The sequence below is a fragment of the Nelumbo lutea genome, chromosome 2 (genome assembly GCF_056320005.1).
Source record: "Nelumbo lutea isolate HS-2025 chromosome 2, American lotus-T2T, whole genome shotgun sequence".
NCBI classification, from domain to species: Eukaryota; Viridiplantae; Streptophyta; class Magnoliopsida; order Proteales; family Nelumbonaceae; genus Nelumbo; species Nelumbo lutea.
Window position 1 is genome coordinate 1,823,796 of NC_142685.1, and position 26,852 is coordinate 1,850,647.

Here is a 26,852-nt window from a genome sequence, read left to right on the forward strand (position 1 = left end):
TTTTTGCCACCACCGGAGCTATCACAGCTTGAAATCTGTTCCACCATTGAAGATTAAGCCCTAAGTTTCTTATTTTTGTTCTTTGTTCCACCAGTCACCAAATCAAGGGCAGGGTCGAAAACTGTTAGGGTTTCAAGCCGCTCGCCACCGAAGTTTTTTTCTCAATTCTCTCAACTCTATGTCAGTTCCGCCATTGAAGCAAGTTTATTATCCTCTTAGCTTCAATGCCACTATTCTCATCACTACTATTTCTTAGAGCTCTCAAGTCACGTGTAGATCAGAGCTTATAGGTAAGTCTTTGGACATTTCTCATCTTCTTGAATATCATAGATTTTGTATTGTGATTGGCATAGTAAAGTAGGAAATCAAGATGGAATCATCTTCTTTAATCTCAAACAACTGTTTCTTAGTGTACGGTTTCTAGTTTCTACCTGGCATTTGATTCCAGATTGAATGGATGTAATAGTAGTATTTAATCTTTTAATATTAATTTGAATCAAAACCTATCCATCATAGTTATATCAGAAACAGATTTGGATTGAATACTAGATTACAATCTGTTATTAGTAATTACAGAGAATTTTTTGAAATGAGTCATCAGATACTATGTCCTCTTGTTGGTTACTTGGACAAGCCCGTCTTCCTTCCATGATTGTTCTCAGGATGCTTACAATGTTCTTCCTAATCAATATTCAAAAATCAAAATAGCTAAAAGCAAGAGAACCCAAGGCATAGACTGTTTCAAACTTGTAGACAAATATTGAAATGCAAGCATACAATCTTTTACAACTATTCCTAATCAATAAAGAAACCACTTTCCTTGAAGAAATAGCTTATTTCTCATCAATAAAGAAACCACTTTTCATGTCTTAGCCTCAAATCGTCGAAGGAGAAATTCTATAAATTGGCTGCAAAATTCTGATGATATCTGGACTTCCTCTGCAATAGAAATATCTATTATTATGACATCTTATTTTCAGCAGTTGTTTACTTCTACCAATCCTGTTCTTCGTGATTTTCATGGACTTCCTACAGTTCTTATACAAACAGATACTGAATTGTTGTGCAAGCTACCTGAGGCCTTAGAAATCAAGAATGTTTTATTTAGTATGGGTACTCATAAAACACCGGGACCATATGGTATTCCTATAGCGGTCTTTCAACGGTGTTGGGATATATAGTAGGAAGTGATATTTGTGAAGTTGGTCCAGCATTGTTTCTCCAATCCAGAGGCGATTTCTTCTATAAATCAAACACTCATATATGTCTGATTCCTAAATCTAACCGTGTAGAGTTTCCCTCAGATTTTCGCCTTCGCCCCATTGGGCTAAGTAATGTGTCGTACAAACTCATTGCCAAAATCATGGTAAATAGACTGAAACCTCTTTTGCAAAAAAATTATTGGCCCATCCCATACCAAAATGCCTTCTCTCTAGGAAGGCAAATTATTGATAATATTGTAATTGCAAAAGAAGCGGTCCATACAATTGAGGAAGCAAAGAAGTAAGACTTCTTACTTTATTTTCCAGCATCGGTTTTCCATTTCTGAAAACGTTGGTATTTTTTTCCATTTCTGAGATAAGTTTAAGGTTTTTTGTATTGGTTTTTCATTTCCAGGTTTTCCTTCTTGCTTTGATTTTCAATTGCACCTTCGGTAATAGAGAAGAAACACTTCGTTCAAGTCAGATCAACTGCGCCTTCCTTGAATTTTTAACAGGTATAAATAGGCATGATTAAACTTCGTTCAAGTCGGTTCTGTCATTTCCTATTGCAGATGAAACCCAAACCAACTCAACTAACGGTGTGGGTTGAGAAACCCGTGTATTACACGAGTAAAGCAATCCGTGTATTTATTACACGAGCAATGCAATTCGTGGGAGGGGGATCAACAACTCGTGTTGGACATTACAACAGTCCGTGTAGTACACGGGTTGTTTAATAATAATAAGGGTAAAATAGAAAACCTCCCCTGAAGTTTTTGACAATCATAAAAACCTCCTTTATGGTTTCATTTTAACAAATAACTCCCCTGAAATTTTCAGAAACTCGACAAAAGCCTCCTTTCTGTCACCGTCCCAGAGGGAAAATGTTAGACCAATAAACCATATTTTTTCCAAATACCCATTCTACCCTTGTATAAATTATTTTACATACAAAATTACAGAAATAATTCCATTTTAACTCGAAAAAAATACATATCAGTAATTTTTATGTAAAATTACTAAGATGAACATTAAAGGAGGTTTTTGTTAAGTTAAATCAGGGTTATTTCAGTAATTTTGTATGTAAAATAATTTATAAAAGAGTATAATGGATATTTGGAAAAAAATTGGTGCATCAATCTAACGTTTTTCGTCTGGGATGGTGATGAAAGGGAGGTTTTTGTATTTTACCATAATAACAATAATAATAATAATAATAATAATAATAACAGTATTTTTAATAAATACAGCATTTTATTAACCATATTCTCAATAAATACAGTATTTATTAAAAAACAGCATTACATTTCATTTAAACTGTAATTAACAGTAATTATAATTTAAGCTATAATACACTTAATTTAACAGTAATTATATTTCTTTTAAATAATTACTTTAATAAATACAAAAAATTATTAATTAACCATATTTTAAATAATAAACAGTATTTATTAGAAACAGCAATTATTTTCAAAATGTAATATATAATAATTATAATTTTATAGTTACATTTAATTTCCATAAAAACTGCATTTTCAATACATTAATTAATAGTATTATTTTTAAACTGTAACTAAATTATTTTTAAACTGTAATTAACAGTAATTATAATTTAAGGTATAAATAGCAGAAAATTACATTTAATTTCCAGAAATTACTGTATTTATTAATTAACAGTATTTAAGATTAATTATAATTTAATTACTTTATTTCCAGAAAACTACATTTAGATCATTACTTTATTTTAAATAAATACAGTATTTAATAATGACAGTATTAATTGAAAAACAGTATTCATAATTACACAACTTTTAAAAAATTACACTAAAATAACATTTAACAGTAATTATAATTTAAAGTATAAATAGCAAAAAATTACATTTAATTTCCAGAAAGTGCAGTAATGAAGTTCACTAATGGCAATTGACCCCACTGGCCAGAACGCCAAAACCCCCTACTAGGGGTGATCATGGACCGGCTTAAAATCTCATGGATAATGCCTTGGCAATTATTTTGTAAACACTAGTTGTGAGCCTTATCAGTCTATTCACTAGGGGAAGCTGAACTGGGCTTCATAGGCATCAATGAAATGACGGTAGAATTCGTTTTTTTTTTTACAAGTAAAACAATTTATTAATTAAAAAAGATCAATGAAGGGGTACATAGATAATGCTTCCCTCAAGAGGCGCGAGATGCTGCCTCCAGAAAACCCTGAAAGTTACAACATAGACCAAACGAGTTGATTCCTAAATCCTATACAACCCTCTTGCTTAACGACCAGGTCACTGTCTCTCCCTTTGAAAACTGACAGAAATGTTTGTGGTTAGCCATTTAGATCTCCTCAATGCTTCCCTAAACGACCAGGCCACTGTCTCTGCCTCTGCATCTTTCAGCCATGCAATTACTAATTTGGAATCACCTTCAATTAATAACTGTTCAATGTTCAGCTCTTTAGCAATGTCTGCTCCTTGTAGAACTATTTGAACTTCCTCACTAACTGAATCCGCCTCTCCAATAGGACCAGAAAATAAAGAAATAATCTGTCCCTGTGCATCTCTGAGAACTCCCCCAATCCCTGATAGCCCTGGATTGCCTAGACTGCTTCCTTCAAAATTTAGTTTGATGATGCCTTCTCCGGGTTTGGGGGTCTCAATTCCACCACTGGCTTATCTCTTACAACAGTGCTATTGGCCACTAAATCCAAGTTCCTCCAAATACCATCAAAGGAGAAGGAAAAGAAGTGATCTACAGATTTGGACCACATAATGGCCCTGTTTATGATGCAATCCCAAACACCAGTCTTATCCCTCACTTTCTCTATGAATATTCTGGTGTTTCTTTCGTCCCACACAGTACAAACCAAAGGAGACACCTCCACAAGACTCTTACCTCTTCTCTTTGGCCACCTGAAGGTAGTAGGGTCAAATAGGCTTTTAATCTGCAAAGATTCTAGCCACCTGCAACAAAAGAGATCAAAAAGCTTCTCCCAAAGACCTACAACAAAAGGACAAGAGATTGATAAGTGGTACCAACTTAACGACGGTAGTGTTCATGCCCTTTTCTACTTAGCCCCTTTCGTGGAACTCCTGGAATAGCTTCATTAAGTCCTTGATTACATCCCAACTTTCCTTGAAGAAAAGCCCTAGCAAATCCATCCAGATCAGGTGCTTTGTCCCCACTTATTACCTCCTCTTCTGGTTCTAATTTTCTTCCCACATTTTTGCAACTTTCCAGTTCACACCATGAATCACTTGATTTAGTCTCACAAGAAGTGCAATTAGATTCTTGAAATAATTGACAAAAATATTGGTTATTTTCTCCTGATCCAGAATTTTCCTTCCATCTTCAACCACTCCAAATATTCTTCTTTTGCCTCCTACCATTAGCCAATTGATGGAAAAATTTTGAGTTACCATCTTCTTTTAACCATTTGCACCTTGGTTTTTGTCTCCAGTTTCTTTCTTTTTTCTCAGCAGTCTCAAGTTTCAATCTTTAATTTAACTCTTGCTTCTCTCTCTGCCTCATGTAATCCATTCCCATCTTCTAGTTCCTTCTTATCAATCATAATGTTCCTTCCAATCTGTGGTCAATAAAAGCCTGTTTGCCCTGCAAAAACAACATTTGATTGCAAAATTGACCAATTATATTTCTCATTCGCCATTGGAACATGCTTAATCATGTATTTATTGATTACTTTATTGAATCTTTTCATGCTCATGGTTAGCCTTGAAGAGATGGTGATTTTCTTGTAACAATGGGTGACATTGAAATCACTTCCAATCAACCAAGCTTCTTGGACCCATCCTCTGACAGTCAACGGTTCCTCCTAGAATTTCTCTATGCAAAGCCGTCCAACTTGTCTTCCAATCTGTCACTGAAAATCCCCCACCCCCCTCCCACCCCAACCAAATCCTCTTCACATTCAAATCTGTTCTAATCCCACATGGTTAAAATACCTCCTGCTTTATAGAACCCAGGGTTCTTGGTTTCTAATTAGATGCGCTACCCAGACCTCCCACATTCCAACTAACAACTCTCATTGAAAACTTTTCTTCCTTTCATCTTCCTTCCCATCCTTGTTACCCTCTTACATTTTCTTCTCCAATAAGATGGTAGTAAAATTTCATTCTTACTTGTCAAACTATATATATATATATATATATATATATATATTGAGCCATTTGAAACTTTATGACACTCAACTCAAGTCAGCTCAGATCAGCCTTAATCCTCAACTGCAAGTCTGCAACTTTTATGAAGCTAAAAAGGGCAAAACAGTACATGAGGCTCCCACAAATGTGGGGTCTGTGGAGGGACAGATGCACAGCCTTACCCCTGCACATACAGAGAAGCTGTTTCCAAGACCATGGAGCAACCAAACCATTGCACCAAGGCCCACCCTCTGCAACTTTTATGAAGCTGATAAAAGAACAAGAACTTCGCCACTTTATACTTATATGATATTTTTTTATCAATAAAACTTAGTGACCAAAATATAAGGCACCATATATGTAAATAGAATGTATAAGGAATCACTTCCAACAGTGAGGTGCAAGGGCCAAAGCATAGCGTTTAGATGTCAAATAAGGAGTAAAAACATAACTGAACAATAGAGCAAAGTACAACTATCCTGGCTATATAGAACCCATTATAAATGAGACCTTGAAATGCTGTCCCTGGCTGGAAGACGTTCACTCTTCATCCATTTGAACAAAGTACAACTATCCTGACTATCGGCCAATTAATTGTCAAACTTTGGGACCCATCATCCATTTGAACAAGACGTTCACTCTGAAAGCTAATTCCATGGCCACTGTTCCTCTATCTGCTTGCAATCTGTGTGTTTCTTTGTCCACCTTTACTCATGGAAAGAAAGACAAGAAACAAAAACTCAGGTCCTTGTAGCAGAGACAAAATCTTAGCTATGAAAAAGTTACCATCACCTATTGGCCTAGAATGTACTGTAAAGATCTCACTATTAATCCGATGGGCTCAGTATTTGATTATGAAGTTGAGTTTTAAAACACCCTGGACTGGAGTGGAGGTTACTCCTTAATCATACACAATCTACTAACTGAAAAGTTCATTATGTTGTAATTAAAAAACTTTTTTTTGGGTGGATAGATATAATCAAAGGTCTTGAATGGTACTATGAATCATTGTCATGCTCTTTGAGGGCGAAAATCTAAAAGCTAAAAGCTGACAACACTGATAAAAAAGCACATTAAAAAACAACACTGATAAAAAAAGAAAGAAACCCTGTCAAAAGAACAAAAGAAAGAATAATAGACAACATGTGCATTTTAAATATTTTATTCTATTTAACCAAGTTAACTTCATCATTTTTCTGCTTCCAGATTTTTTATGCAAATATATTTGGTTTTGAATTATGATATACAAGCACATGACAACTCTTGTGTTTTGCAGAACATATGCTCTTCGTGGAAAGTACTAAATTTCCAGATGAAAATGAGGTATTCTAGCTTTTATTTCATTAGTAATTGATTCTTGGCCTATTCTAGATAAATATGTAAATTGGAGTAACTTTTTTTAACTAGTTCGATTTGTCTTTTTCCACTTTTTTTATCAATAACCGTCAAAATCAAATTTATTAATTATAAAGCAAAGAAGTGTATAATGTGGTATAAAAACATCATATATGTCAAAGACCACTTGATTAAATGGGAGGTGGTATGAAAAAGCGAATCACAAGGTGGCTTGGGTGTTTGGAAACATTGAGCTGAGAAAATCAGCATTATTGGGGAAGTGACTATGGAGACTGCCTTTAGAAAGGGATAAATTTTAGCATAAGGAGATATTCAGTATACATGGCTAGTTGGGCATTGGTTGGGAGGCCGGAGCTGCTTCCAGACTAACAAGGAGATCTCCTTGGAAAGCTGTCAGTGAGATCTTCCCTCAGTTTCTTCCTTTTATGAGGTATGATGTTTGCTCGGGTAATCTAGTTAAATTTTGGGTACATACCTGGGTGGGGTTCAGCCGTTTTGAAAGATCAATTTCCTTCTTTTATTTGCTTTATCTTCTCTTAAAGGGGAATTTTTCTCAAAATTAATTGTTCCTTCAAATTCAAGCAATGGTTTTGGATGAGACTTGGGGTTTCAGAAGAAGACTTAGAGATTCTGAGCTTCCTTTGGTGCTAGACCTTTTAAATATCCTTGATGGTGTTTGCTTGGATCCTTTGAAATTTGATAGCCAAATTTGGACTCTCTTCTTTGGGTTCCTTCCCGTGTGCCTCTTTTTTCAAGACTCTAGCCTATCCGTTGACCCCTCAACAATACTTTCCAGTGAAAGAGATTTGGGCTAAACCAGTTCCACCTAGAATAGGAGCTTTCAATTGGGAGGCTTATCATGAGAAAATTTAACACTTGTGACTTGCTACAGAAAAGGAGATCTTACTCCTACTTATCTCCTCATTGGTGTGTGTTTTGCAAGGCTAATGGTGAATCCTGCTTTCACTTTCTAATCCCCTATCCATTTGCTGCTGGTATTTGGTAGTGGTCTCTTGCTTTGATTGGTTATAGGTGGACACCTTCCAACATGCGAAGCCTATATGCATCCACTTCGCTTGTCTGGCCACAAACGAGAGGTAGTATCATCATGGGATCTATAGGCACGCTTTTAGGGAAATAGAGAACCTGTCACAGGAGCTTTGGAAAACAGTTAGTTTTCATGTTTTTATCACCACCATGTTTTCAGTTGGGTAAGAAGGACTGCAAATGGAATGGCTGACACTTTACCAAAACAAGATGTCAACAGACAGCAGTTGTTTTGGGCACTACTGTAACTTTGATTTGGAAAAACTAGACAGCAGTTGTTTTTGGGCACTACTTTAACATCGATTGAGGTTGGCTAATGTCTTATTGGGTGGCTGAAACCAATCTTTTTTGCCATTCAGTTTTCACCAATTAATATAATTAATAGGAACATGCCAGATGGCACGAGAATCATTTTGCTTTAGCAAATATCCCACTTCAATATGAAATTTAAGCAAAATTCGAAACCAATTTCCAAACAAAAGCAATGCTACTTACCTTTGAAGAAAACAAACTTGAATTTTCAAATATTTAGCTTTCCAAAATGAACCCAAATAGATTGATCCTCAGTGAGAAATCTCCAAGATAATTTCTCCAAGAATGCTAAATTAACAATTTCTGATTTCCTAAATCCTAATCCTCCTCCAGATTTTGGACAGCACAGTCTAAACCAGGAAGACCATCTACTCTTGTGGGCACCGAGATCCATTAGACCACCAGACTGCCTTTGAACTTTACCAATAATCTGTAAAATCTTGAGGCAGTTGCATAACCAACATACAATGGAGGGGAGATGACTGCAAAACTGATTTGATGGGCACATGTTTACCTGCTTGTGAGATTGAGTTTGCTTTCAGCCTGTTAAGTTTGTTCTTCAGATTTTCCAAAATAAATTGCAGAGGCTGAGACCTATTCTTATTAAAATGTAAACGCAAACCCAAATATTTGTTAGATTTATCTAAAACTTTCATCGAGTCAGCCTCTAATCGTTCTTTGACATAGAGGATGTGCAGATTTTCTACACATTATGCCAGAATTATCAAAATTAATTCTTTGACTCAACAGAAATTGAAAATCCTCCAAAATTAATTTGAGATTTGCAATCTCATTTCTATGGGTCCTATTAAAAAAGCATAACATCATCTGCAAAGAACAAATGAGAAATAATAGGAGCCCCTCTAGCAACTTGAGTTCCAACAATTCTATTTTCCAATTCAGCTTTTAAAAGAAGTTTGGAGAGAATTCCTTTGGCAACAATGAATAGGTAAGAAGACAAGGGGTCCCCTTGTCAAAGACACTTCGTTGGATGAAATGGCCTTCTGGAGAGCCATTAATGAGCATAGAATAAGAAAAAGTAGAAATGAACTCATAAATTATAAGACATCAATCATCATGAAACCCTAGAGTCTCATAACTTCCATCAAATAGGACCCTTCTAAATTATACCCAGTTCCAACAGCAGATTACAAAAACATCTAGAGCCTTTATTAAAAGGACTAGGACCAGGATCAAGTCTCATATCTGATGCATCAACTACCATAGATTCATCAAAATCTCCAATTAGAGCATATGATAGATCAAATTGTTTAAGCCACTTAGATCAAACCAAAATTTACTTCGCCCACCAATCATCATGAAACCCTAGAGCCTCATAGCTTCCACCAAATAGGACCCTTCTAAATTATACCCAGTTCCAACAACAGATTACAAAAACCTCTAGAACCTTTATTAAAAGGACTAGGACCAGGATCAAGTCTCATATCTGATGCATTAACTACCATAGACTCATTAAAATCTCCAATTAGAACATATGGTAGATCAAATTTTTTAATCCGATTAGTTAGATCAAACCAAAATTTATTTTGCCCACCTTTATAAGATTCTCTATAAACAAAGCCAAGCAGCCAAGGCATTCCAGCAGGAAAAAAAATGATGTTGAAAAAAGCATACTTGTCGGTTGAAACAAAAACAGAAACATCCAGATTTGATTTCCAGTAAACTGCTAAACCACCTGCTCATCCCTTCAGAAGAAATAGCATAACAATCAGTATATTTCAATTTTTCACCCAAACAATTTGCTTTCTCCTTGGGAACCATAGTTTAACAAAAAAAAATAACATCCGGATTAAATTTTGAAACTAGATTCCACAACCCTTGAACTGCCTTAGGACAATTACCGCCGTGGTAGTTCCAACTGCATATCTCCATGGGCAGTGGGTGTGGCTGTATGGGACCAGCCACCACTGCCCAGTTCACCAAAAAATAATAATAATAAAAATAAAAAAGGATATGAAGAAAGAAAAGGAGCTAACCTGACTCCTAAGACTAAGAAGTGCCTTGATCATCTTGAAACACAGGATGAGAGTAACCAACAGCTGGGCTTCCAAGACATTGTGGAGATTTTCTGAATCTGTCACTATGTCCAGCCAAACTTGGGCTCACTTGGGATAAAGGGGCACTAGACCCAGACCAAATACTTGAAACATTTTCTGAATCATGGTCCATACCTATTTCCACTCTAGGATGTTTACCAAAAGCAGACCAGGAATTACTAGGGGACTCTTCTGGGAATAACTTGTGTAAACACAGTTTGAGCATGTAAAGCCAGTTGTTCAAGATGTGGGTCTCCTCGAGCTTCGGGAGGTAAAAAGTCATTAGAGAACCTCACAGAATCCAAATGGCAAGTTTCACTGCTTGAACACCCTGCATGAAGGTTATTAACAGGCACCAAGGAAGATGCACCTCCTGGATCCAAAGTAGGTCAGTTAGGTTATGGAGTCTTATCTGGAACTCTAGGATCAGTGGATGAAGTAAGATTCGAATCCATGACTACTACATTGAAGAAGGGTGTCTCCGATCACAGTGAAGAGGGGCCTTCTCAGCCCTCAACCAAAGCCCTGGGTGTTGCACAGTATGAGAACAAAAGAACTTGTTCAAAGTTATCTGCTTGAAGAGAAGATAGCGGAGTAGAACAACTTATAAATAAATGAGCCATTTTACCACAAATATAACATAGAACAGGAATATCCTTATAACGAAAAACTACCCAATTCAGAGAACCTATAAAAGCACCTCTTTTCTGGATTCTTTATTGAAATCATTACCTTAACCCAAATATAGTAAGTGGGAAGTATCACTTCTCTCACAGTCCCCATCCTAGAACCCAAACAATGCCTGACTTGTTCATTAATCATTTCAAGAGGAATGTCATAAACTTGCACCCTCTACCCTCTTTAATCAATTTTCTTCTCATCCTTCTTATCAGCTATTTGCTCATCATCTTCTAAATCATTGGAAGCAGTATTGCATTTAATGGACTCTCAAAGGAGTGTTTGACAGGTTGGTTTTGTATTTGAAAACCCCCAAATCAGCCAACATATCAAAATTCAAACAAGGAACAAAGTATTTCTAGTATACCCTACTCCCAATTGCATGTGTGCAGCGCTGTGACTGCGATTCTCAGCTATCATTACCATACCACCACCTCTCCAACACTAATAATATAAGTGAGGAACTTTTGAGGCATAGGGGGGCCACCCCCCCCCCGGCCCACCTCTGCTTCAAGTTGCTTATTTTAACAATGATCACAATGGAAACTGGCAATCATCACTTCCATGATGCTTCTATTGTTGATCAATGCAACTCTTTCCTTTCATGAGTTCAAGTCAAAAAGAATAAAAATAGTCTGAACACAAGATTGTATTGTTGTTCTTCATTCAGTAATAAACAGGATGCTATTACAGACAGCAACCATTTACATAGAAAAAGGGGAAGCTAGGAAAATTCACCAAGTTAACCTTGTACAATCCTCTTATGCCTATGAGTCATCGATTCATCGTTGTCGTTTAAATCCTACATAGAGGTGTCCCTGAACATATCCACAGTACAGCCAAGCTCCATCAACCTCCTGATGCAAGAAAAACCAAGAATCCACCATATCACACCAAACGCCAAAGGAGAATTTGAAGCATTATTGAGTAATCTCTAGGGAGGTCCTCGGTTAAATCATACAATGCATGGGTAGCAAATTTAAAGTATGACTGTTAACCAATCTCTCAACAACATTCAGGTTCTCACCACAATTTTAGATACAGCAGAAATATAGCACTACAACCAAGGTTCAAAGTATTGATACGATACACTACATATCAGGTGTACCATATCGTATCTTTGGCTCTCCAAAACACTAATTATTAAAAGATTTCAAGGTTGGTTTGTTTTATATAATTTTATATGATGTGACAACATGTCTGACAAAATATATAACAAACGGTATAGTTTTGATCATTTTAAACTCTCAATACACAAAATTTGTGTATCAACAGTATCAATACTTTGAACCATGTGCATAACTAGTACTTTGAACAGAGGAATTCTTAAAAAAAAAGTAATGGAAAGTTTATTGATTTTCTTCTTTTTTCTTTTTTTTCTTTTTTTTTTTTTTTTTTGCTTAAAAATGTCATGATTCAACGATCCAAGAAATGCTAATGTCTTTCACGTCAACAATAGATAAAAGAAGTGGAATATAAACATCATACCTCTTATGTAAAGATCCAAAAAGGAGCAAAAAATATTACTAGCGTGTCATATTTCGCCACTTGTCCTTCAAATCAACCTGAACAGTGCAATCTCTAATAAGAACAACCTAACTCTCTGAAACAGTAATGAAGTTCACTTGTGGCAATTGACCCCACTGGCCAGAACGCCAAAACCCCCTACTAGGGGTGATCACGGACCGGGCTTAACACCTATGTTAAGGGCTATAGGCTGTAGCCAAGGCTCAGGCCTAGGCCAGGTTCCTGGCCTATGACTTTAAATATAAATATTAAATGTATATAATATTTTAGATTATATGAGATATAAAATGTGTTTAAATTTTATGTTATACATTATATAATATAAAATAGGGTAAATCTCTTAAAGTACCCCTACCGTTTAGCGTAATGACACACGGTACCCCTACTGTTTAGCTATTGTCTTGCGGTACTCTTAAGTTTTTTGACAATTGACTAGCTCTACCCCTGCCGTTAATGTTCCGTCGAAATTCACACACGTAACACTACGTGATGTATAATTTTTTTTCAAAACCCAATTTTGCCCTTCGTCCCTCTCCCTTCTTCTTCACCATCCATCTCCCCGACAGCAGCTACAGTGAACCACTCTGCAACCATTCCACTAGCAGCACCGCCAGCACCTACCGTAGAGATCTTTTGGATTTTCCAGTGACAAAAAAAATATATAAAAATAAACTAGTGGACAGTGGAGTTGCAGTAAGAACCTTGTCTCCGATGACAGGGTTGTTGTTGTTGGTTTCCACCGGTTGTCTCTTCGATGCCTAATCCAACGCAGACCTGCAGAGAGCAAAGCAGAACCCATGCAACATATAAACGGCCAGTGAGGCCATGCAGAAGGGCAGATACGGAAACAAGGGTACCCATTTCTTTCCGGGACAAGAAACCATCAAAGCCCTCCAATAACTGTGTCGGTGGCATCCACACACTTGTTGGTTTAAATCATTTTTCCTCCCTAGGGAGTTACAGATCTGGGAGGGGGATGAAGGAAGAAGAAAATAGGGAGAACGAACAGGGGAAGGGGGTGTCAGTGCCCTCTTTGAATGCAAGTCAAGAAGCACCGGTGGGAGTTGTAGATCTAGGAGGGACAGAGGAAGAAAAAGAAAATAGGGAAAACGAAGAGGAGAGAGAGAGAGAGGCGCTGCTGGAGAGATCTGTTGCTGCTGCAACTTGCAGTAGGGGTGGTGATGAAACAGGTTCGAGAGGGAGAGAGAGAACGAACAGGGAGAGAGAATGAAAGGGACGGAGAGAGAGAGAGAGAATGAACGGCACTTGTTACCGCACTTGCCGCAGTTGCTGGTGTTGTAGGGTGCATTGGTGTAGCTCCCATGGCAACAAAGCTCTGCAAACCCACACTTGTGCCCACACTGCCCACGGTTGTTCTGGTCTCTAAGAACATTGCGGCAATGCGTCTTGCAGCACTGAAGAAGCCCGGTCCCATTGTTCACTGAAACCCCATTACAGATGTTGTTCCTAGAGACGTCACAGTGTGCATCCTTCCTGATTCTGGCGAGGAACCGTTTTCCGACGAGGGTGTTGGTGAAGGGGTTGTCCGCCACATAGTCTTCACCGTCTTCTATGTCCTCCCCTATCATGTATTTTGTAGTGATTTTTGGAGCTTCCTCCCCAATCGCATTTATTCCCTTTATTGGCTCCGGAAACCCCAAAATATGATCAACCCTTGTGGACCCTGCTTCCACTGCTATGACTGTAACTCGTGACATTGAACAAGCTGAGAATGGCATTGGTCTTCTCTGTGTCGTAACCCCATATGCAATGATCGTTCAATTGGAAGAAATTGGACAAGAGATTTTCGCCCATTCCAGTAATACCAGGCGATGGTGTTTTAGGTACAGGGCCTTGAATACAAGGCGAAAATATCTGTAATCCTCTCTAATTGGCAGTGTGTTGGTGTTTGACCAGCGAGTGGTGGAGAGAGAAGTATGAAATCCACCGCTGCAAGCGGAACAAAGTGAGAGAACCCCGACATGGCCTTCTACATTAGCTCGTTCATCTCTGGCTTAACCATGTGTAGGGGAACTGGGGGGTTGCCCCGAGATAGGGCTGTTCATAAGAAGGCCCAACCCGACCAAACCGACCAAACCGGACCGACCCAACCAAGTCGGTCGGATTTTCATCAACACAGGTCGGTTTCGGTTTCCACACAAGAAAACTGAAACCGACCCGAACTGAACCGACTTAGTTCCTAGTTCAAACATGAAGTTCCAAAGCCCATTAGGCCACCTAGTTTTTGAATGGTTGCAAGAAACTTTGGATTAGTGAATAGTGATTAATGAACAACTTTTGTGATTAACTTTTCATGTAAATTTTATCATAGGAGATGGCTGAAATGATGTTCAATTTATGATTGTTTTTTAAATTAGCAAAATTTTACCACAGGGATGAACTTAGAACTGAAACCGACCCAAACCGACCAGGTCGGTTTTGCTTAACACTGGGTCGGTTTCGGTTTCTATGTCTGGTAACTCGACCAGGTCGGGTCGATTGGAAAAACCACAGTAAACCGACCCAACCCGACCCGTGAACAGACCTACCCCAAGAAATCCTTTATTTCTTGTCCATTCAGGGGGTGCGGAAACACCTACGCAGATTACAGGTGACAGTGGGAGAAGACGTAGACGAGAAGGCCGGGAAAGGTTTCACAGCAACGGCAGATCGGAAGAGTGTGAGAGTTAACGGAAGGGTAAAAACATAAAATCATCTTTTCCGTCCCGATTTAACGACGATGACAATTGTCAGAAAACTTAAGGGTATCGCAAGACAATAGCTAAACAGTAGGGGTACCGCGTGTCATTATGCTAAACAGTAGAGGAAGTTTAAGAGATTTATTATATATAATGTGTATAATAGGTGTCATATTATGATATACAACCTAAAATATTACATTCTATAAAAAAAAACTAAAATATTACAAAAATTAACATGTATCACAAGTGTGGATCAGACCTAAAGTATTGGGCCCAAGCATGGCACAGAAATTTCCAGGCTGGGACAGGCCAAGCTATGATCACCCCTACCCCTTACTCCCCATTTACTGTATTAGGGTCCAGGCAGTCAGTAGTTACTTAAGCATGTAAGTTGAACATCAAAATCCTTACTTAATATTAATTATCTTACAATAACAAAAGATACTATATCATTTGCTTATATTAGAGAAGTCCTTAATATAATAATTGATATAACAAAATATCCATTCTTGCAGACAAGGTGTTCAAAGGTTCATAATTGACTGGGAAACAAGGGAATAGGCAGGGAAAAGACAGGAAATAAAGATACGATTTACCATGGTTTGAAATGAAATTTTTTTATCTATCAAAAAATTTTTCTACTTTTCAATTTGCATGCTTGCTAGTTAGTATATAATATAAAACAAAGAAATTAACCTAGAGCTTAAGTTTTCCTTTGTCAAATTCCACCACCCAGGTGGGCACTTAAGAGTTCTACTGTTTCCAAGAATCACATAACACCTTGACACAGATGCATGAAATTTTGAAATACTTCAATTTTCCTAGTGGCAAAGCTAATACTTGTTTTTAGCATTTACCTATGCAATTAATGCGGTAGCTCAATATGGTTATTTCTCTGAAAGTAGATAAATAAAATTCTAATTTTAGTCAATAGACATTGTCTGATTAATGAAATGCCTTGGGATGTCAGAAGTTCTATATAGGTTGCCTACCATGCTTGAGTTCAAAACATACTTACCTCAGTCCTCTCTTCAAATACATCATGATAGCTAATTAAAATGAACTTCCAATTCCCTCTTCCATACCTTCACATGAAAAGAAAAATGCGAATATAAAAATGACTATCCTCATCAAATTACAGCATAATTATTTACTGAAACATAAGAATATGTAAAATAAACATCCAAGTAACTTATGAGAAGACATGTAGATAGGCATCTCTTTTAGTAAGACTCCACCAAAGGGAATGATGTTGAGAATAATAACCATGTTGAAAGGCACACATACTTTTCTACAGCAGCTCTCAAAGTTTCTTCTTCCAATGAACTCCACCTCTTAGTCTTCCTCCTCCTAGCAAATTTCATTGTTTCGTACTTCTTTAAGGGAGAAAGAGACCTTTTCTTTGGGCTAGGTAAGTGAACTTTCTCTGAATGACTTGATGATCCTTCAGGTCGATCCTGAGCATCATCCCACTGTAGAGAGAAGATCCTATTAGTTAAAGAAAAAACAATGGACTTAGATTAAGCACATCTTGACACAGCACATATTTAAGAATGATTCATTTTATTCTCAACAACAGCAACACGTTAAGCTTAACAGCTTGCCAAGATAGATTTATCACCCTAATCTAAATACTCCAAATTACTTCTTGAAAGATGCCTAAAATCGGATGGACTTTAAAGCTGGTTAGAACTCATAAAAAAACTTCTACAATAACTATTTGAGCTACTACAAGTTTGAAATGATTTTCTACCAAGAAAATAGCTTGAAATAAATATTAAACATAATTAAGGAGCAAGAAAAATAAAGATTAAGATAAAAAGATAATTGGAGGAGTCATGCTTCTCTTCCCGAATCAAGAATGGGGTAACATATAACTCAATACAAGGCTTTTCATGGAGTCACACCAAAGAAGGGAAGTTCTTGAGCATCATATGATCATGAATAGCCTTAAACATTAGTTAGTTTGATCATTTGATGTATCCCTTTAGTTATTTTAGTAATTAGAAATTCAGTCAAAATGTCTGTTAGGTATTCAAGTCCACTAAACTAGCGAATGATTAAATACAAAATTAGACAACTGCATTAGAAACAAGAAGTTTTAATATAAGTAGAACTAAAATAGAACATGTGCAATGTAATTTAATAATAATAGGAGTGCAATTCAGGGTACACTTAAGATTGGAGACCAAGAGGTAACTCAATGTGACCTCTTCCATTACCTTGATTCAATAATTCATAACAAAGGAGAGATTGAAGAGGATGTTGTCCATAGAAATACAGCAAGATGGGCAAAATGGAAGGATGCATCTAGAGTCTTATGTGGTAGGCGAATACCACTTCAGCTAAAAGGAAATTTCTATAAAATGTTGCAAGGCCAGCTATGTTGTATGGAGCAAGAGTGTTGAACAGTTAAGAAAACAGGATGTCCAGAAAATGAGTGTGACGGAAATACGAATGCTTAGATGGGTGAGTGGTAAAACTACAAATAACAGTTTTAGAAATGAAGGCATGCGAAGGAACCTAGAAGTAGCTCCGATAGGCAAAAAATGAGAGAAAGTAGATGGAAATGGTTTCTTCACATACATAGGAGATCACCTACAACACTTGTTAGGAAAAGTGATCCATTACAAGTTGAAAGGGGCTAATAGAGCTAGGTGTAGACCAAAAAGAACTTGGGCGGAAATAATAAGGAATCATTCACATACATAGGAGATCACCTATAACACTTGTTAGAAAAAGTGATCCATTACAAGTTGAAGGGGCTAATAGAGCAAGGTGTAGACCAAAAAGGACTTGGGCGGAAATAATAAGAAATCATTTAAGCACCCATAGTTTAACGATTGATATAACACTGAACAGAACAGAATGGCGGGACAGGATTCATGCAGCCAACCCCATATGGTTCGGACAAGGTTTAGATGAGGTAATCAAGCCCACTAAGTTCCAACATTTTGAAGGTCCAAATTAGAAGTTGTTGAAATTTATTCCTGGTACGATTTTAAGAAGATTCTCATTTTATTGGTTACTCTTATAACCAGTCAGTAATTATTAAGGATATATTTCTCTCGAGTTGATTAAAGATGGTTAAAATGTTGAGACATGTGACCATCACTAAGCAAACTCAACGCAATTCAAGTGACATCCAATTTCTATCTTTGTGCAACCCAGATTTCTGACATGGATATAGTGAACACACAAATCCAACATGTGAATGGGATAAACTTTACTTCTGTAAATAGTTGCATTTTATCCTTCACATCACCTATTGGGACTTGGGAGGTTCTTTTTAAACAGAACTTCAACTTTTAACTACCCAACCCCAAAGTGGGGGACCTAGCAACCTGGAAAGAACAAAGTGGATTTGGGTACAGATATCCAAAAGAAAAATTGGGAGCAAGAAAAGCACACCAGATGAAGTTGACCAAAAGTGAACAGATAGTGCAAAGGCCCTTTTTGGTAGTAGAAAGGAAGTGCCCTAAGTTAGGCAAGACCATCCCTTACAATCCTATCTAGTTTTTGTCCATCTTGTTCACTTAATTCACTTTCTATCCATGAATCTTCTATTCACTAGAAAGTCAACCCCTTGAGTACCCTCATTACAGGCATGTGAGGTTTTAACATTTAATCCATACACCTTTGCAGTCTGAAGTGTATAAAACAATTGTCCTAATGCACTATGATAGGTTGCATTTCCTATTCAAGCAGTTACTCAATAATTTAGTGTCACCTTCAACGCATGTGTTTGTAATGTTCAAGTCTTTCACTAAAACAATTGCTTCTCTTGCAGTTACCACTTCCAGCATGCCAATTGTAGAGTTTTCATTTCTTTCTTATTTTATCCCCACATTTGGCCCAGATAATTTCTGGCAATGCAACATATAGCTGTGTCATCCCTTCCCTTAACATTGGCCATTATGTTAACTGGCACATTTTGCAATGACCAATCTCTAAACCATATCACTTGGAATCCACTATTTTGTGAGACAGAGTGCACAATCACTTAAATTGACATTTTCAGAAATATTTAAAATACAAGAGAATTTTCAAACACCATAATGTTCATCAAATTATTAATACAGAAAGATTTTTCAAACATCCCAGGTAAAAGGTGCATTTGAAATGTGAGTACTTATCCGTTCATTTGTCACTAAACAATTTTCTCTTTTATTGCTTACATAGATATGGTTGTGTGTATACAGGTGGACGCACAATTGAGCCCTCCAAGTTCATATTTCACCAAAGAATTTTTCTCCCAACATTTACAGCATGCCTCATGTATCTCCAGTTCATGTGAGGGCTTTCCATCCAATAGTAACACAGAAGTGAATCATTACGAGGGCACAATTGTGCATGCACCAAATAGTTTCGTGTATGACTATGAACTGTTAAGGGTATAAAGAAATGCAAGCGAAAATTACCTGAAATCTATAACCAAAAGAATGGTCCAGAAGCAAATTAAAACAATATAAGTATTTAATATGTACAATGTTAAGAGATAAGTGATAATGATGATGATGATGATGATAATAATAATAATGATAATAACACCAAGAAATGACACCTAAAGATGTATAATGCAGTAAAAAGTAAGTAAATGAATTTCTTGAGCAATACAGAATTAGAACCCTGATGTTACTGTTCTTTGCTGAGTCATTCAAACATCACCTCATAAGTGCGGGCAGTACTATTCCGTTCCATCAAACTAGGCCTTGGCATATTCTGATAACTCTGGTTTCCAATATTACTGTTCTTTGCTTGAACCTCCACGATGCCCTCATTATCATGGCTTTGTACAGCAGCATCTACCTTATCTTGATTTTCTTCCGAAGGTTTATGATTCATGTTTTCTCTTGCAGTGTTTGACAGTACAGTTTCTGCAATGTGTAAAGCATCAAGAAGAGGGTCTTTCACCAATGTTTGTAGATCTGAAGTACTTGACTTGAGAGCTTCTTGTATTTTACTAACTTCAGGTGTCGGCAAGCAATCATATTTATTACATGCAGTATCCACACCCATTCTTGCTGCGTAAGTAATCTCAGATTCTTTAGAAGCTAAATGATTGAACTATAGCTTTACATGTTGGAAAAGTCAAATAACACACATATTTTATGAATAAAAAAAAATGAATTTGGAAAGAGGAGGAACCCAGTAAATTAAAATAGAGAACCAGTGCACTAAAAACACGATGATTTTGCAAGGAAAGAGTGAAGCAAAAAAGGAAATGGCATCACTAACCAATAGACGACGAATGAAGCATCACTTTCTTGCCATCTTCCGTAGGTATATTTATAGGCATTTCAGAATTCTTATCTCCCTCAGGGACGAGAGTTGAACTCGCTGCTCTCTGTCCCAATCCAACTTGATCAGGTATTGAGACACTACTAAAGTCGTTCTTTTCTAATCCCATCTCGTTCATCTTTACAGCTGCGAATTCCAGAAAAGAGGGGATCATCGCTTCTTTTGCCTCGTTTAGAAAAATTTTTAGCAGTCTAAGAGCATCATTTCGTGTATCCTTGTTTAAGATATTTTGACAACCAGTGGCACTCCATTTTGCCGCCTCAATCTGTGCCAACGTCTCTTTCAATTGTTCCGAAACCAACCCAGCTTTTCCTGAAATCATTTTGCCCATCCTGGCCTTCCAGGTCCTCTTGACTGAATCAAAATAATCAGCATGCTTGTCCAAACCCTCTCGCAATAACCTCACTGTACAATCAACTGCTACCGCGCAATAAGCTTCCTTCATCGATTCCAGAATGGAATTTCCTTCCATATACTCTAACTCTTCAATCCTTTCTAGTGATTGAAGAACCCTCTCCGAAACGGAACCATTGGATACTTCTGAAGAGACTCTCCTTAAAAGTATTGCCTTCTTGAGACGGAGATCATTGTCCGAGAGGGGAAGGACATAAAGAAGAGTGTTCACCACGCTATCTTCGATTGGTTGTAGAATCATAAATTCAACAATCCAGTGTGCGATTCGTACGTCCATTGGCGCATAATTATGAACCAAATTTCAATGGAGATTGTGGATGTTTATTTTTGTCTGGGATTCGAGTTAGGGTTGCTCAAGAGGGAGGCTCAGAGAACAAAGAAAAGAAAGGGTCGCTCTCGCTCCATTGGACAATAAGACAAAATGAACAATGGGCAGGCTATAAGAACAAAAAATAAAACTCTTAGAAAATTCTACATAAGAAGGGAACTTCCCAATAAAATATATTCAAAAAACTTTGTTCTAGGAATTCAAGAGTGTTATACCTGATATATTCTGGAATACAACCTGATCAAAATTCTCTGATTTTCTTCAACTTTTGGGCATCAATCTCTAAGTCCATGGCCTATAATAAACAAACACATAAACAAATAAAAACAAGTCCAATAAAAACACAAAAAGTCCACCAAGTCCAAGTCCAATAATCAGAGGGCAAGGAGGTAAATCGATTCTCAATAGGTTACCTCCAAAATATACAGAAAAAAAAAAGCACAGAAAGATCAGTTTGTTGAAACAGACTGAAAATTTTAATTAATTGTTACATTTTTTGTTTAGGAGGTCACAACATTTAAAACATCAGTCCAGCAGAGAATGTATCACCCAGGTGAATATCTCATCTCCTTTTGATCTCAATGAACTGTGCCATTCCTACTCCTTTTCAATCTGAGAAGTTCCATGTTGACCCCTACTGCTAGAGTTAGTAATGCATGTCAAGATTTAGCTTGAAAAGGAAAGCATTCTCTTAAAGTTCAATATTTTTTTATTAGATTTTTTATATAGCCTTGTATGCACTCTCCAGGCATTTCATACTTTACCAATCTCTTAAAGTTCAAGATTTATCCTCACTTTTCTAATTGGACTTAGACATCCCCTCATAGATAACATCAGCGGACAAAATCTTCCCATCTGTTCTCCCCATCTTTATCTGTTAGCATGTGGCATAATGTGCTGTTTAAGAGAGTTAGAGAGGGAGAGCTATTTCAGATGTGATGTTCCTCTGTTGAGCCCTTCAAAATTCATAGTTCTGATTGCAATCCCTGATGGTAGAGTCAGACAACATTGTGGTGAAGCCATAATAAAAATAAGAAATTTAAGTTTTTGGATGCTGAATTTGAAAATAATATGCAGATGTGCCTTTAGCTTCACAGGAGACTGTTAAACCTTCTAGTTGTATGCTACTCATCAGGCATTGGATGCCAGTACTTTTCATCTACCGTTACCATATGGTACTCCTGACCAACCATGAAGAATTGTTCTCCTTAATCTACACACACAACTTAAACTATATTACCCCAAAAAATAAACAATTTCAAAGAAGCTCTAGGAAAATGTACAAATAGCATATTCCAAAAGTAAGAATAGCAAAATTCTTCAAAAACAAACCAGTTCAAAACATTACAAAATGCATAAACCAAGTAACAGTAATCCCTCCCACCTTTCCATGTACTAAACTAAATTCAACTGAACTCAATAAAGCCTTATTCCAACCTTCTGGGTCAACTGCATGTATGATGTATATTCCATCATCTCACTCCATTCAGTGTCATGTTCATTATTAAATTATGGGCTCTGCATTTACATCTGAATAAATTTTGTAGTTTCGTGTTCAAAAAAATAAATAAACAAAATAAAACTTGTCCCATCCCCTGTATGGAAAAACAGGATTCATGTAGCTGACTCCATATGGTTGGGAACTTGGGATAAGGCAAGGATGATGATGATGATGATGCTGACATGTCAAAGCGGCCTCTGAAAAAACCCATCCAGGAGCAAAAGCAGCAGTGAGTAGATCCCCAATAAAGACTAGGAAATTCAAGATTTGAGCCCATAGACAGACCCTCATGATATCATTTAGTAAATTAGAACTCAGGTTTTAAATTCCACTTTGGTCCTAGCTATCCGGGGTCTTAGGAGGGGTCGACCAGATAAGGACCAAATCCTTGGCATTTTTTGCCGAAGTGGATACTATTATATTCAAATCTGCTTCTCCATTCTTGTCAGTGTGAAATTTTATCATTGTATCAAGCACTGGCCCCTTTTACTGCTACATTACATGTAAACATAATTAAAACACCACAAACAGTGACAGAATACAATACAAGCTTATACATGAAATCCCAGGACCAAGTCCAGTTTATTCCTTCAGATATTCAGCTCAGATATAGAGCTAACTCTTACTCCTTTGAGAGTTACAACCAAGGAGACCTCTCTGACAGTTCGAACCTTTTACGGAATAATTTCCTACCTCCAGATAGAGTTCCTCTGCCCAGCTAAGTCTGCCATTCCAAGAACTATTTCTACACTCAAGGTGGCTCCTCTTACCAGCTTATGACTATACTCAAGATGTTCCCAATGTACAGCTGTAGTATCCTGTGGGTAGGAGATCTGAATTGAATCATACCCTGCCTTAGGGAGTGATTGTATCAGCTTCCTAATAAAAATTAAGGAAACTGAATGTTTTAAGTAACCCTTTCTGATTTTCTTTATTTTTTAAAATAAAAAGCCACAAAATTCTCATGGGATTGAGAAGCAAAAGAGAACAAGCTGATGTGGAAATAATGAACTTATTGTTTCCTTAATGACTATGGCTGGAATTGGATTGATTGTTTATTGTTTCAGTTCAGCCATTTCAGCTGTTAATAAATGGCCCCTTATACCTAAAATGCCAAGTGACCATCTCAATTACTGGCTCATTGGCTGTGAGTAATCTCAGTGACCCAACCCACTGATTTCTTCTACCTTGAATAGAAATAGTCTTTTGAGATCAAAAGATTTTCCTATTGTTCTGGTTAGCATCATTTTAACTTTGAAATTGACTTGTTTTATTTTACTCTAATAATGGTAAAGAGAACTCAAGCTTGAAATTCCGACATATACATACAACCAGCCAGAGAACACGTCAGTTGGCATCATAATAGATTGATATAAATAGTCATTTAAAAATAGAGATTTTTTTAAAGAAATTATCTAAAACCTCCCTTTGCTGATAATCTCCGAAGCTTCCCCCAAAGACTCTCTCACTCACTGTTGACACTTGACAGAGACAGAAACACCAAAACCACATAACATGCAGATTTGAAAATGAACAGATTCCACTTGCAACTATAATTCTACCAAAGAGAAATGCTTTGGGGAAATTTAAAATAAAAGAAAATTGTGGTAAATTTAGAACAACCGGTATGGATAGACATGTCTCTGACATTTCCAGCTTCCAGGAAGAAGATGTGGTTAGATTATTCCACGCAAGAAGAAAAAAACAAAAAAAAAAAAGAAATAATCTGTAGAAAAATCCGATTAGAGTATTCATCAGAATTATATCATCTTAACACTCAATTTCTCCAACAATAAGCAAAGCCCAATCGAATTGGCACCCCTAATAGAAGGAAGCCATGATAGACCCAGTTAGAACTTTGATGTATAAAGTAGTTTGGCAGATCTGTTTTAAACTATAAAAGACAAATGTGCACTACACTGGGTCTATCACCTCTACCTTATGATCATCATCATGATACTATGTGAAATATCATGCCCCACCTGATTCTCATGATTCGACCTGGCTGGATTGAATCCATTATGTATAAGCAAATTATATCAAAAGATTCTGATATATAAATGGGCACTTCTGTGGCACTGTGAGACAGCAGGGAGCGCTTATGTTTGTAACTTCAGCTTTGAGGTTTGAAGCTCACTGCCAGGGATTGGGATTGGGGGTTGGGGCTGGGGGAGGAAGAATGTGGATATCGAAAGCTGCACAAAAGTAACCCAAAAGAGAAAGGAATCCACAGACAGACAGACAGATTCTCAATAAGACACTTTAGACAATACAATGTTGCATGGTACCCCATTAACATATAAAAAGTTTTTCTGCTTCTCTCTTATATGGATGGACATCAGCTGACACAGAGGAGTTGGAATCTTTCAATATTCTTCTCGTAATGCTATGCCATTCACAATGAAGCTTCCTGCTCCATCCAGAATTCAACTAGGCTGATCATCGGCTAACGTTACACCATGGATTGATCGGTTTATAAATTCAACTAGGCTATTTGATTTTGAAGGTTCTATCTGGTTTTTGGTACAGATAGGATAAAAGAGTGGGCTGAATTACTGAAGTACTGCTGGGAAGTGTGAACTATCCTTTTGGGTCTAAAAACATTCTTTGTCTCTGAAAGTTACTGTGAAAAAGTTGTTATGGTTTATTTATCAAAAAAAAAAAGTTGTTATGGTACAGGATAGCAGTTACAGATTGAAGAGTTGTCCTCCATGGCCAACACTGTGTTTTTTGTTTTCTGTTTTGGGTTATTTTGTCTTGACTCTTGCTTGTAGCTTTTAATGTTTTCCTTTTTTTCTTTTTTCTTTTATTTCTTCTTTTTATCAGTCTTTTCCTGCTACAGTTACCTGAAAAAATACTGCCCCGTTTCAGAAGAAAAAAAATGTATATTCTTTTTCCTGCAAAAGCTTAATCCTATACAATCTTGGAATCTTTTCTTGTCTCCCCACAATGAAAATGGGCTGATGTACTATTTCTGTGTTTGTAGAGCTTGTACAGATTAAGAATGGGCTGATGTACTATTTCTTTTGTTTAAATCCCAACTTGTGCTTCATTAGATGGTTTGATTATTTCTAAAAACAATGCAGTATATTTTTAGTCTCCTTGAAAGAAATTAGAAAACATAGAAAAAAAAAAAAAAAAAACTAGAAAGGGACAGTCAATGAGAAACTGTAATGAGACCACAACTTATTGATCAAAAAATAAAATAAAATAAGAAAAGACTTCACAACCACCAATTTAAATGAACACATAATAACAATGAGTTGTCCCCAAATCACCACCATAAAATAACAGACCGTCCATTCCTCTGAAATAACCTAAATTTTAATCAATTTAGTCTAGCCCAGCTGAAATGACATACTGAGATCCTAGCAATTAAACTTTTCATATGACACATTCTGATTTAGTGATTACAATGCTGAAAGAAATAAATTTGGAAGAAGTTCAACAAAGAGGGTATGGAATATCTGGTTAAGGCTGTTTGCTGTTAACAATAGCTTTATGGTTGGTTATGCTTCCCACCAAGGAACAATTTCTATACCAGATTGTCTTCTTCACTGGGTGAGGGAGATTTGGAAGAATAACTTTGTACAAGGAACTACCGCAGATAGTTTAATCAAAATAACAAATTAATCAGTAGATTATCAACTATGAACTATACTCACCGGTTGCCTGGATTGATTGGTGCGAAAAACTCGTTAATGGTAGCAGTTAAGAAGTAGATAGATCTCGTTAATGGTAGCAGTGAAGAAGTAGATCGATCCCAAATAGAGTAGGAGCGGATCTGCAAAACATAAAACCATATTTCAGTTAGTGATAAAAAAAAGAAGGAAGAAGGAGGAAGAGGAGGCGAGGAAGAAGAAGATTCAGTCAGAGCATGGGCGGTGAATTTCGAAGAAGAAGAAGAAGAGGAAAGGACAGAGAGATCCGTGATGACTTACCTGGCCAGAATAAACTGCAGAATAGGTTTGAAGGAGGGAGTGACGAGAGAGGAGAAAAGAGGTTGGAAACTCGGAATCGGGGGGTTTGTGGTGTATTTTTTGTCATTTTAATTTTTCTTAACTGGCTGGAATGGGAATCCGATTCCGAAGGTGTGGGTCGGGAATGGCCATTCCGCCCCGAATGGGAATCGGATTCCGATTCCACCCAATCAAACTGACGATTCCGATTCCGGACCTCTATTCCTGCGAACCAAACATACTCTAAGTATTTCGGAATTTGGGACACAGGGCTAGGGCCGCTAGGCTAGTAAATCGTCAGATTTCCCGCTCGTAAC

The 26,852-nt window shown here is 37.0% G+C and overlaps 2 protein-coding genes across 9 annotated transcripts; both read right to left on the reverse strand.

Annotated features, from left to right (window-relative positions):
• Nucleotides 1-5,710: 5,710 nt before the first annotated feature.
• On the reverse strand, nucleotides 5,711-26,852 carry TRFL7 (TRF-like 7). Of its 8 annotated transcripts, none has more exons than XR_016108165.1 (10): nucleotides 26,518-26,852; nucleotides 26,242-26,360; nucleotides 21,291-21,370; nucleotides 20,271-21,184; nucleotides 19,701-20,056; nucleotides 16,320-16,504; nucleotides 16,051-16,117; nucleotides 12,292-12,368; nucleotides 11,551-11,660; nucleotides 5,711-6,058 (listed from the first exon to the last, which is right to left on the reverse strand). XR_016108165.1 is itself a non-coding variant. In XM_088973720.1 (9 exons), exons 4-8 carry the CDS (start codon nucleotides 21,022-21,024, stop codon nucleotides 11,586-11,588), a joined length of 1,437 nt encoding a protein of 478 aa, XP_088829846.1. In that variant the 5' UTR covers nucleotides 21,025-21,184; nucleotides 21,291-21,370; nucleotides 26,242-26,360; nucleotides 26,518-26,852; the 3' UTR covers nucleotides 5,711-6,058; nucleotides 11,551-11,585. The 8 variants fall into 8 exon arrangements, 6 of the variants coding, with proteins under 6 accessions (XP_088829846.1, XP_088829847.1, XP_088829850.1 ...); XR_016108164.1 differs by having other exon boundaries at nucleotides 11,542-11,660; XM_088973720.1 differs by lacking the exon at nucleotides 12,292-12,368.
• Nucleotides 12,947-14,208, reverse strand: LOC148868041 (uncharacterized). The gene has a single exon (XM_088973725.1). The coding sequence runs from the start codon at nucleotides 14,067-14,069 to the stop codon at nucleotides 13,089-13,091; it is 981 nt and encodes a 326-aa protein (XP_088829851.1). The 5' UTR covers nucleotides 14,070-14,208; the 3' UTR covers nucleotides 12,947-13,088.

Excerpts from the sequence above, each read along its gene's own strand:
- LOC148868041 (XM_088973725.1), bottom strand. The coding sequence starts at position 14,069 with ATGCCATTCTCAGCTTGTTCAATGTCACGAGTTACAGTCATAGCAGTG.
- TRFL7 (XM_088973718.1), bottom strand. The coding sequence starts at position 21,024 with ATGGACGTACGAATCGCACACTGGATTGTTGAATTTATGATTCTACAA. Across the intron at positions 16,505-19,700 it reads GTACTGCCCGCACTTATGAG|TGGGATGATGCTCAGGATCG; the intron begins GTGATGTTTGAA and ends TTCTCTCTACAG. Across the intron at positions 16,118-16,319 it reads TTGAGAGCTGCTGTAGAAAA|GTATGGAAGAGGGAATTGGA; the intron begins GTATGTGTGCCT and ends TTTCATGTGAAG.